The sequence below is a fragment of the Chiloscyllium punctatum genome, chromosome 4 (assembly GCF_047496795.1).
Source record: "Chiloscyllium punctatum isolate Juve2018m chromosome 4, sChiPun1.3, whole genome shotgun sequence".
In the NCBI taxonomy this organism is placed as follows: domain Eukaryota; kingdom Metazoa; phylum Chordata; class Chondrichthyes; order Orectolobiformes; family Hemiscylliidae; genus Chiloscyllium; species Chiloscyllium punctatum.
Window position 1 is genome coordinate 49,205,416 of NC_092742.1, and position 12,472 is coordinate 49,217,887.

The window sequence follows — 12,472 nt, forward strand, 5'->3', positions numbered from 1 at the left end:
TTTCAGCAGTTACAGTATTCACATCACTCCTGAGCCACAGCTGCTCAATTGACCAAAGTACTTGTCAGAAGAGTGAGCCAGCTATTTAAATGACATGGTGGGTATGTTACGTTTAGAAACTTTCCCAGCACTGAAACAATCAGCCAAGGTAACAATTGCAATCAAAATCCAGGTTGATATGAACTGCCAAAGTACATAATTATTATATCACAGTTCACTTGCGAAGGATTTTATTCTCATTCCTGATTATTGAATGAACCAGTATTAAACTGCTATATCTTTTCCTAAAAACAACATTAAGCAGACCCTAAGAAACGCAACTATCAGTAAAAAAGGATTACTACTTTAACCCACCTTTTCTATGCGCTGGCAAAACAGCAAGTGGTTCAGAAATCAAATAGGCACAGAACCTCTCTCCTGAATTTCAAGGGTTTTCTATACAACATTGTCTTTTCTTTTAAATTTGTTGGGATGTAGGTTTGTCCATCCCTAATTGCCCTTAAAAAGGTGTAGCAATTGGCTTTCTGGAATAAATGCAGTTCATGGAACGTGGATACATTGCATTCATACCTCACCAGCAGAAAAGTTCAGCTTTAAAAAGGACTTTAATGTTGTGTGTACATGGTGTTGGGATTTGGTTTGCTCATCCGCTGCGAGCTTACAAGCTAAACGCATACAAGTTGACTTGATTTATTGTGTGCTTAATAACTTGAAGTGTGTTTTAAAACAAATACATCCAGTCAGTTAATTAGTGTCTGATGAGCAGTTGGCTTTTAAGATATTAACATTGTAGGTATGTTCTCAGTACTGTTAGGAAGAAAGATCCAAGATTTTGACCCAGCCACAGAGAAGGAGCAGCAATATATTTCCAAGTGATCATGATATGGGACTTGTTGAAGGGAGCTTGCATGTAGATCCCATACATCTGCTGTCCTTGGCCTCAGTGGTAGAACTTGTGCATTGGAAGGTGCTGTGAAAGATGACTTGGAATTGCTGCAGTACTACTTTACACAATGACTGGTGTGTCTCAGTGGTGAAGAGTGTGAATACTGGTGCCCATCAAACAAGCTGCTTTTAGTGTGGATAGTGTCAAGCTTGAGTGTTGCTGGAGCTATACTTATTCAGGCAAGCAGACAGCATGCCATCACACTCTGGACCCTGTGCTTTGCAGATGTTGGACAGATTTGAGAGTCCCACAAAATTCCTAGCCTTGAAACACCATGAAAAGGTTATGAGAAAAGATTCAAAAACCTTACCCTCTCAATCAAGCAAATCTGGGATAATTAGGACGCAGCAACAGTTAGTAATGTGCTGGAAATATAAATCTATGTACAAGAATAAAAATTTTTTTAAAAAACATGCCCAAATTTCAAAACATGATGTGGCATAATTTTAGCAATCCGGTCCACCAACAGAAATTAAATGCTTTGAAAGTCATGCACATCAACCTGCAGTACTTCCTTCTAGCAGGAGATAGTGTAATTCCACATCCAAATGAACATTTGTGCTGAAGTCAGTGATTGAATCTTGCACACCAGTAACTTAATTAAACCTCGCTACCTGCATTAACACGTTCTTTTCATTCCATTTCATAGGTGAACAAAGCACATGAAAATGGCTGGTAAACAATCAAGTATGCAGAAGAACTGGAGTCTTCTGAAAGAAAAAGTTACCCCTCTCGATGCAGACACAGAGGCCAACTTAGAAAATGCAGAACCTGAGCTTTGTATCCGCTTGCTGCAAGTCCCAACTGTTTTAAATTACTCTGGCCTAAAGAAACGACTGGAAAATAGCAGTAATGACTGGATGGTACAATTTCTAGACCTTGATGGACTTGATTTACTGCTCGATGCCTTGGAGAGGCTCTCTGGCAGAGGAGTGGCAAAGATCTGTGATGCCCTCCTACAGCTCACTTGTGTTAAATGCGTACGAGCTGTGATGAACTCTTCAAGTGGTATTGACTACATCGTGACAAATGAAGGCTACATTCGAAAACTATCCCAAGGTATGAAGAGTCAGCTTATCTCAGTGCAATTTCAGTCATTGGGATTCACAATATCAAAGCGCTATATTGTTTCTTTAACTGAAAGAACCTGCAAACAAGGTTATCAAGAGTTAGATTTCGCCAAAAAAAAAGCATTAATACCAGAATTGAAAGCAATTAACAAGGTTCTCATTAATTTTCATCTATATAGTCATTGTTAAAACTCTGCAACCTAATGGAAACAGAACAAAAATCAATTTTATTTACTTTGGGCCCACTGGTAAAATAAAATCAACACAAGATTAAATATTAACCCACTTTTACCACAATTTGCCTGACTAAACAGGAGTTTTGATGTTGAATATGTGAATCCTACTAACCAAGTTAATAGAAATCCTTCCATAAAAATAATGCTGCATTTTCTATTGCATTCTACATTAAAAGGGAATGATATTTAAACATTAACATTCATTCCCTGTTTGATCACAGAATAGATCACATCATTGTTTATATTTCAAGTTTTTTTCAAAATTTTCTTTCGAAACATAAAGACACTTATTGCAATAAAGAAAAACACACTAAGAGAGAATCCCATGGCTTTAATTTACAGGAATATTCTGTAGTGCAGAAACATATTAATCAGGCTGCCTCACAATTGTGTGGGATCTGAAAGCAGAGCTAATTCATTGTACCAGCATGATTCAATGTCAATATTTGCCTAATTTTGATCTGTTTTAAACAATTAGTTATTTAAATGTAATTAATTTTTTTCAGTACAGCAGCTACTGAAATGTATATGCATCTTTAATTTATTGATATTATTCACCTTCTGTAGAAAATAACAAACTTGATGGCCTTTAATATAAATTCACACGAGTCAGTGCAATGTTCAAAGGCTTAATCTCAACTCATCAGTACACAGCAGTCTTGACCCCACCTCCATTCTATCACAGGCACTTACTCTCCTATTACAATAATCAATTTCAGAAATTGGTAAGGTCAACATTTCAGACAGCACATCAAGTTAATTGTTAACATGCTGCCTTTTTTGGCATCAATTACAAGGGCAAAATGAGGAGAGGGGAAAGAAAGAGTTATTTTAGAAACCAGCAAAATCACGCTAGCTTTTTTACAGGCCTCTATTGGGTAACAAAAACCTATGAGAACTTGAAACTAATTAAATGTGATAAATTTGATAGGAGGTTGGATAGAGGTGTTCAAAATAACAAGGTTGAGACAGAGTCAAGAGCATTGGTTCTCATTGGTGGATGAATTGAAAGCAAAAAAAAGTTAACTGCAACATCAAGAAGGTTGTTTTTTCCCCCAAGAAGTGTTTATGATCTGGAATAATTGCCTTAAGGGGATGTTGAAGGCAGTTTTAATTGACCTTTGAAGAAGGGAATGATATAGACGCATAAAGCGGTTCTCTGGGCAAAATGTAAGCAGTACCCAGAGAGTTGGCACAGGCTCTGTAGATCAAGATTGACTCATCCAATACCGCAGATATATTACATTTCAATAATTCTAAGCTCTCTCAGCATTTTCAGAACACAGCATAAATCCAGGTTCACTGTTTTTTCCCCAAAATAGGAATAGCAGAAGTTTACAGACATCCTGTCAATCACCATTTGTTATTGTATAAATGTAGTATACATCTAAAGGTAATTTGATAGAACTCATTTTGTAAACTAGAGCATTTTAAAATAGGTAATTCACAAGGATATTGAGTAACTACACATGAACTTACTAAATGAGAAGTTAATCAATTGAAAATCATTCAAGATTTTTCATTATTCATGCAAAATAATAGCCTAAACTTTTGCTAACACTGACAAAGGAATGGCACAGTTGACCGAGAGCTGCCCATTGGCTTTTTGTAGCTGGCACTTCTATTCTACTCATTGTGTCTGATTCAGCATAATGGCCTCTCCACAGTTAGTTGCTGTTTGAATAGTAAAAGCAACACAATCTCTTCAACTACTCCAAACCTTCCTTATAAAATCTGCAGAGTTCAAGTTGCTAGTTACAATGCAGGAATAGACAAAGTTTAATTTGCAGAAAAAGTGAAATCCCTTAACAATACAGGATTAAAAGCAAATATTCCTTTTTGTCGTTTCTCAATTTCCAATCATTTTGAGGGGCTGAAACACTTTATAAAATAATGTTTTTAAGGCCACAAATTTTGTTCAGGAGTGAATTATAGAATCCATACAGTACAGAAATAGGCCATTTGGCCCATCAAGTCTACACTAACCCTCCCATGAGGATTCTACCCAGACACACCCCTCCATTAACCATGATTAAGCCACCTAACCTGCACATCCCTGGACACCACAGGGCAATTTAGCATAGCCTATACACCGAACCTACGCATCTTTGGACGGTTAAGAAATTTGGAGCACCTGGTGGAAACCCACGCAGACATAGGAGAATGTGCAAACACGACACAGATAGTCACCAGAGGCAAGAATGGAACCTAGGTCCCTGACGCTGTGAGCACTCTGCCACCCCACTTATTCTTTAAATTAACCTTTACTGTGCTATGGAATTTCATCTACTGTGAAATATATTCAAATCTAGATTTTCCCACCATGAGTGTGGAAATTTATAAGTATGGCAAGTTCACACTATTTTGGTCACTTCCATCTGGAAGCTATGACAGCAACAGCATTTCCTGTGGAGAAGGATATCTGACACCAAATTCTAGATTTTCATATTTAGAAGTGCATATGCATATGCCAGGACTTGTTTTCAGATTTTCTCCGTTACATGTTTGTGACAACTGCTAGCCAACTGTTTTCATTGCAAATACCAGGCCAACAAATTTTGAACAAAATAGAAGTAGAAGAAGAACAGCAACAAGAACTAGCAGATTATAATTATAAACCATTTGTTGCTATAATTTATTTTATGCAAAGTACTGATCATGTTAACTCTGATTTGCAGCTTTGGACACAGCCAATTTCATGGTAAAGAAACAAGTGTTTGAGTTATTAGCAGCATTATCCATCTACTCACCAAAAGGTCACCATCTGGCTTTGGATGCACTGGAACACTACAAGGTAAGCTATTTTTGTTGGAAAATTACTATTCAAAGCACACACTGCACACCATATGCACCCACATGAACACCCTCATCAGTAAAACTAATCGTCCTGTTGAATCATTTAACCAACTGGAAAAAGGGGGAAAAAAAGGTGTCTTCATTTAGCAATGTTTGAATACTAGTAGACAAAATACCAAACAAAACCTCAAAAACAGCCAATCACAAAAATTAGCTACTTAACCTTTACATTTAACTTAAAATTCAAAGCAAATGTATTTCCTTCACAATGTCGTTAATTGGTAGTATGGAATTCCATTGGTCCAGTTCCAAAATCTAAGCATTCTGATTAAATACTAAGACACTCAGCGGGCACAGCTGTCTTGTAATAAGATGTCATGCAGAATGTCCCTTTATAGTCACTTCAAGAGAACCATGAAACTTGCAGAATACTGAGAAGCCTGAATAGAGAGGACATGGAGAAGATGTTTCCACGTGAAGGAGAGATTAGGATCCAAGGGCACAGCCTCAGTGCAATGATGATACTTTAGAACCAAGTTGAAGAGGATGGTGAATCTGTAGAATTCATTGCTGTAGAAACTGTGGAGGCCAAGTCATTCAGTGTATTCAAAACAGAAAAAGATAGGTTCATGATTAGTAAGGGGATCAAGGGTTATGGGAAAAAGGCAGAAGAATGGGGTTGAGAAACATATCAGCCGTGATCAAATGGTAAAGCAACCTCAGTGGGCCAAATTGCCTAATTCTACTTCAATACCTTATGGTCCTGGGTGATTCAATGCTCCTTCATTCTACGAATGGTATTTGCTGTTTTTTCTCAAATCATCATTTGTATCAATGGATAGATTTCCATGCCTCCACTCTATACCCTCCCATTGTCCAAAAGTAGAGCGCATTTAATCAGTTTAGCTATTGTGGAGTAGTGAACCCACTGCCTTGTCACTTCTGCTCAGGTGAGTCCAGGATGGAAAGCTCCCATCTCATCGACATTGGAGGCTGCTAAGTGGGAAATTAATGCCCACTGGGCCTCTTCCAACCACCACAGGTATTAACTAGGGCAGGAAGGATTGTTGCATTTTTGGATTCCCCATAAGCTAAGTTGTTTTGAGTTAACCTGCAGGTTCCCAGGTTGACTTCTTTATGATCAGGTAGTGAATGCCCAATTGCAGGACCTGGCATCAGGAAGGGGGAGCCCGAGAGCCACCTATTTCTTTTCCCCAAAGCCACCACACTCTGCCAGCCAGCAATACTCATTCCACCATTACCCACCTATCTTTGGGTCCTTTTATGATTGTGGTCTTCTGTTGGCTACATTGCCAACATTTACTATTAATCTCAGTGGTGCTGCTCACAGTGGAGACCTGTCTCTCTCTGGTTTTTTGTAGAGAGAGAAAGCAGAAATCCCACAGTTATCTTCCCCAAAGGAAGGTATGCAGGTCCATCATTGGTCCATGTAACGGGTAGTCAACACTGTCATCTGGATTGAATCCCACCATGTCTCTAATGATTACCTCAGAACAGTAGTGAGTTTTCCTCACCAGACCTCATGAACTAACACAGACTTCATCATAATTAACATAGTCTCGGTCTTGTGAAGGTTGCATTTACAGATAAACTTGTGATCATCTCATTTCCCTCCTCAGCCAGTGTTTGAAGCACTTGTTATGTTATCAAATTAGTGATCCAGAAGGGCCTGAATTAATGACTCAGACATGTTCAAATCTCATGACTGTACCTCAAGTTAAACACACAAACTGGAATTTAAAGATTAAATCAGGAGTGGTGACTGTGTCAAAACATAATTCACTGAAATCCTCAGCTGCTCAACTTCAGACCCACAGTAAAGTGATGACAATTAACAGCACTGTGAAATAGCCTAGCATGTCATGTCATTCAGCCACTTTCATGGTAGCTCAGTATCTTCCCCTGGGTACTTACAGATGGTCAATGAACACTGGCCTTGCCAGCAACCTCCACTTGATGCAAACACAGTTACTCCCCACCCACTTTCAACATCCTTTGCATACAAAGATCTTGTCACTCAAATTACTTGAAATTCAACTTTGAAGCTACCATCTATGCTTTGACCTTCCATTTGCCACACTATTTCTAGTGTTACCAATCTACTCAGCTTTTGTCTCACTTCCTTTTTTGATGGGAGTTTTTAAAAATTCATTCATTTATGGCCCATCCCAACATAGAGTCAAGTCTAAGGGAATGTAATCTATAGTAAGTCTTGAACACACTTACAAAAGTCATTCTTACCAGCTGGGGCAGAACTACATTAAATACCATTGTTCCCTGTCAGTACAACTCCCTATTCCCAGGTCATTCTGGAGAGCAAAATCTGACTCTCTTTCTCTCTCCCCACCTCACCACTCCCCTACTGTTCTTTAAACTCCTCTTTCTCTATCACCCCTCACACACTTTCAAAAATAAAAGTCAGTCACAAATGTCTTTACCACCAACGTCAAGACCATCCAGCTGCTCCTGCAACTCCCTTCTTGCCAAGTCAAATATTCCCCACCTACACCCACCACAGTCTGAACCCACACATTTATAGCTTCTCCGTTTCTGTTCATTCCTTGTCATCAGTGTCTATCTGCTGCTAGACTACATTGTCCTAGATTGCTAACCAAACTTCTTTTCCTGGTCTATACTAACTGATATTGTAAATCGTTCCCATTCTTCAAACTCTCTTCTAGTCAAGACAATCATTAATAGAAACTGTGGCTTAAATAACATTTGATTTTCTTTGTTTCTGTCTCAATAGACTGCAAAAAACCAACAATATCGATTTAGTGTTATCATGAATGAACTTCAGACCACAGATAATATTCCATATATGGCAACACTCATGAGTGTCATCAACGCAATTATTTTGGGAGCTGAGGAACTGATACCGCGGTCAGAGCTTCGGAATGAATTCATAGGTAAAAAGCTCTCTATTTAACACAATTCAGTTCCTTGTAGTTTACCCATAGTGCTGTACAATTTCTCAAAATCACAATAGAAGCATAATTTACACAATACATGAAAAAAATCATTATTCCATTACAATAAACAAACATCTTACTTGTTACTTACTGACTTTAGACAAAAGAAGACCAAATAATAAAAAAGTATGGAAAAAAGTTACTTTAGTACCTTATCAATAAAGCAAGATTCCTGCAGAGTAGTTGAACTTCTACTCCGCCCTCCCCCTCCTGGATTAAGGTGGGGTTCAAACCTCACCTGCTCCAGAGGTGTTTAATGCCCGATGTGCTAGAAATGATGTCCATGAAGAATGAAGAAAGCGAACACACAAGAGATTCAAGTTACACTTGGTACATTCTTTAAATTAATAAAATCAAATATTTTCTAAATTTTTCCATCCTGTCTTGTGGACAAAATAAGTTGTCCTGTAAGTAGAACATTTGTGTGAAGCAAGTCATTACCTCAAAACAAGCTTTTAGTGAATCTGGAAATTTTCCAGATTTTATGAAATTATTTCCACTTCCAAAATTGATAATGCAATCTAGAATGTAGCATATCAGGCAAGTTTTTAGAATCTGCTAATTTTAAAAGGCATTTTTAAAACTTATGTAGGAAACCTAGAATTAAGGAAAAGGGAGAAAAATAAACAAGAAAATTAAGGCTTTAATTTATATTAAAGTTCTAACTACTTAGCAGAATTTATCACAGCCTGGAACTGAACAAACCAAAAGGATTTTGAAATCTTAGTCTATTGTTAACAACATTCTGGTGGTAAAATCTGGAAGCTTCTGCTTTTTAAATATTTATTGGAAGTGTTAAAATTATTTTTGTGTTAAAACTAATTCAAATTAAAGTGTATATTTTATCCTATTTGAATTTGATTTTCACTTCCATAAAAATGCTGAATACTTTTTCCTCTGTAAAATGATTCCTTTTCTAAACTTAACAATAGCAAAGATATCTGGAAAACAACATCACCCAAAATACAAGTTTATATTCAAAACTTAGAACCATCTTTTGCTAAACAATTCATTGTTTTGGCCTCTACTGATAGGCAGTACTTAACTTACTAGTAAAGGCCCAAATACAAGCCCACTTTATCTGACTAACTTACTTTATTCTAGTAATTTTAAAAGGGAAGCCTTTACCATGTAGCTAAGTCATTTATCAACCTAGGAGACAGATGTCCTCAATTAAGCAATTATACCACAGCTGGTTTCCCAATGGTATTCAGATAAGAATGCACTGAATTCTGAGCAGCTCATGTCTTGGCTCTGATTTTTTCCTATTGGTAACTCATCTTAAAGAGATACATTCATAGTTATATAACAGTTAATTCCCAACTGTTAAATGCCAAATCAGAACTAATTTTCTTTTTTAAAGTATAAATGTACCGATAAATAAAGTGCGGTTTCAATACTAGTCATTTTTTTCATACACAGATGTGAGAAATGTCACTTTAAATGTATTTGTATTGATAAACAACACCTGGAAAGTTTCAGGCCTGGCTTTTCCTAGGATACACACCCTAAGTTGGAATTGTTTGCTATGTACAAAAGTAACTGGTTATTCAAAAGTAAGAATTGTACAAAATAAAGATAAATTATACTCTGTTTTTGCTTCTTTTACTCCTTTTAACTAAGTTGGTTTCTTTCAAGCAAAGTCAAATATCAAACCACTGTTCTCTTGGCTTGTAATTTGTATTTTCAGGCCCAGCATAGCTTCAAGTAAGAATTGTGGAGAAACAGGAATTTCAATCCCCACCATGACTTAAACCATATTAATTGAATCACTTAAATTGTGTTTGTTTTACACCAAATAATTTTAAACAATTATTTACTTTTTAGGTCTCCACCTGTTGGACTTACTGCCATTACTAAGGTATGAATTAGTCTTGTAGATGGTATAACTTTGTCTTGCAAATTTAGTTTCATGGTTCCTGAATTTGATTTCAAATATGTAGAACGCAATCTATCAATTAATGCACAATTTCAACTGTGATTTTGGTTTTTGAGATAATTTATGAACAAAACTTATTTAGCTCTCCCATTGCCTTACTTTCCTGTTTAAACCACAGGATGGCATTATCTGACAATGGCAGTATTTGTTTAAAGAAAATTCATACAAATAATCAATATGGTCATGCATTACTTCAGGGAAAAAGATGAGGAGGATCTCTTGGTCCAATGTCTCACCTTTGAGGAAGCTAAAGAAGATGATGATGAAGAATTAATGAGAATCTACGGTGGCATTGATATGACCAGTCACCAGGCAGTATTTACAGCTTTGTTTAATAAGGTAGGAATTTGGTTTATTGCAGATTCTTTTATAAAGATACAAATTGTTTCATTGCTTCCGTTGTTTGGATAAGTGTGATGTCTTTCAGTGATACTTCATCCTTGCTTCATTGTCCTGGTGTCCTACAACATTGTATCAGATTTAAAGGTATATTTTAACAATCAGTTGTCCTCATTCTAGACGAAAGAAATTTAGGATATTTGTAGTCAAGATAATGATTGAGTGGCATAAGGTGATTCTACTTTATTCATTAAAATATTAGGATCACAGTCCCTCCTCCTTATTCATTCATGGGATGTGGGCATTGTTGGTTGGGCCAGCATTTATTGTCTATCCTTAGGTACCTTTTGAGGAAAGTGATGATGAGCTGACTTCTTGAATTACTGCATCCTGTTTGTTGTAGGTAGACCCACAATAATGTTAAAGTGGGAGTTCTGGGACTTTGACTCAGCATGATTGAAGGATCAATGATATGTTTTGAATTCAGGTTGGTGAGAGGCCTGCTACCCTTGCCCTTTTAGATGGTACTGGTTGTGGGGTTGGAAGATACTGTCTAAAGAACTCTGGTAAATTTCTGCAGTGCATCTTTATAGATGGTACAAACTGTTGTAATTGACCACCAGTTGTGAATGTTTGTGGATATCCTGAATAGTGTCAAGCTTCTTGAGTATTGTTGGAGCTGCACATTTCCAGGCAAGTGGAGAGTATTCTGTCACATTACTGACTTGGGAACACAGAAGCAGGAATAGGCTATTCAGCCTTGTAGATAGTGGACAAGCTTTGGGGATGCAAGTTAATCACTGCAGGATTCCTCATGTCTGACCAGCACAGTAATTATATGGCTAGTTCAGTTTCGTTTTTAGTCGATGGTAACCACCATGATGTTGATAGTGGGGAATTCAGCAATGCTAATATCATTGAAGGCCAAGAGATGATGGTTGGATTCTCTCCTGTTGGAAACAGTCATCACCTGGCACTCTGTGGAGTGAATGTTACTTGTCCTACAAGTTACAGCTGCCACTCACCATCCGTTTCTGAATATCATGTTATAATCTTTAGAGACTGTTGTCATGAGCAACAGGATATGACACTGTGTATAGAAACACAGAAAATTGGATAGATGTTGGCTATTTGACTCTTTGAGGCTACTCTTCTGTGCAGTATAATCATCCAACTCAATACCTTATTCCTGCTTTCTCACCATTTCCTTTCATCCCTTTAGCCCTAAGAGCTATACCTGATACCTTCTTGAAAACATTCAGTACTTGGGCCTCAATCTGTTTCTGTGGCAATGAATTCCACAGGTTCACCAGTCTCTGGGTGTAGAAACCTTTCCTTATCTCTGTACTAAATGGCCTACCCTGTATCCTTTAAACTGTGCTCCATGGTTTTGAATACCTAAGCTATTAAGAACATCTCTTTATTTTCATTTGTAGCATATTGTTGAGAACTATGAAATGGCATCAATGGCAATCGACTGTTTATTACCTCCCAACAAAATTGGAATCTTTTCTGTGGATCCTCTAATCTAGCCACTTAATGGAACATTTGTCTGCTGTTATGTCTCACCTTTTACACATTAAAAGCATAAATATACCATTTTGATCTGAGAAGAGAAATGGGTAAACAAATACTTTCTATCATGGAATCCCCAAATCTTTTCTTCTTAAGGTCACACGGATGTGTACCACATAGCTTTGGGGCTTACTTACAATATAATTCCACATTTCTATAACATTCTCTGTGGCTGATGTTGCTGACACTAATGGATCTGATTTATGGTGAATTAAATGATTCTGTAACACTCAACTAGGAAAAACAAGGGAGTAAGAAATACAAATGCACTGATGATTAGAGCTACCAGTAAACCTGAACCAGGGTTCAGGAGCTTCATATTGCTCTTGAGCCGTGTAGAAACTATCTTCCCTTAAATGAAAGAGTTCTGAATGGATGAAAGAAAGATGCTCTTCAGATGTAGATATACATATACAGCAAACTTTATTTTAACTGGTATCTTATGGACCAACATACTGACAAAAATTGTATACCTCAAATACTGTGAAGTTTACTGTAACATTCTGTCCAATTATTATAGTTTATTTAAAGTATTTATCTCACTGTAAACACATTCATGACTGATCAATTAAATGGCC

General features: G+C 37.1%; 1 protein-coding gene across 2 annotated transcripts in view; it reads left to right on the top strand.

Moving 5' to 3' along the window:
* The window catches only part of LOC140476276 (inverted formin-2-like), a 59,674-nt gene that overhangs the window by 16,683 nt on the left and 30,519 nt on the right, over nt 1-12,472 (top strand). For both annotated transcript variants that reach the window (XM_072568625.1, XM_072568626.1), the window contains exons 2-6: nt 1,596-2,005; nt 4,931-5,046; nt 7,819-7,978; nt 9,869-9,902; nt 10,178-10,319. In XM_072568625.1, the coding sequence (XP_072424726.1) occupies nt 1,609-2,005; nt 4,931-5,046; nt 7,819-7,978; nt 9,869-9,902; nt 10,178-10,319 (849 nt within the window). In that variant the 5' untranslated portion in view covers nt 1,596-1,608. The remainder of the gene's footprint in view (nt 1-1,595; nt 2,006-4,930; nt 5,047-7,818; nt 7,979-9,868; nt 9,903-10,177; nt 10,320-12,472) is intronic.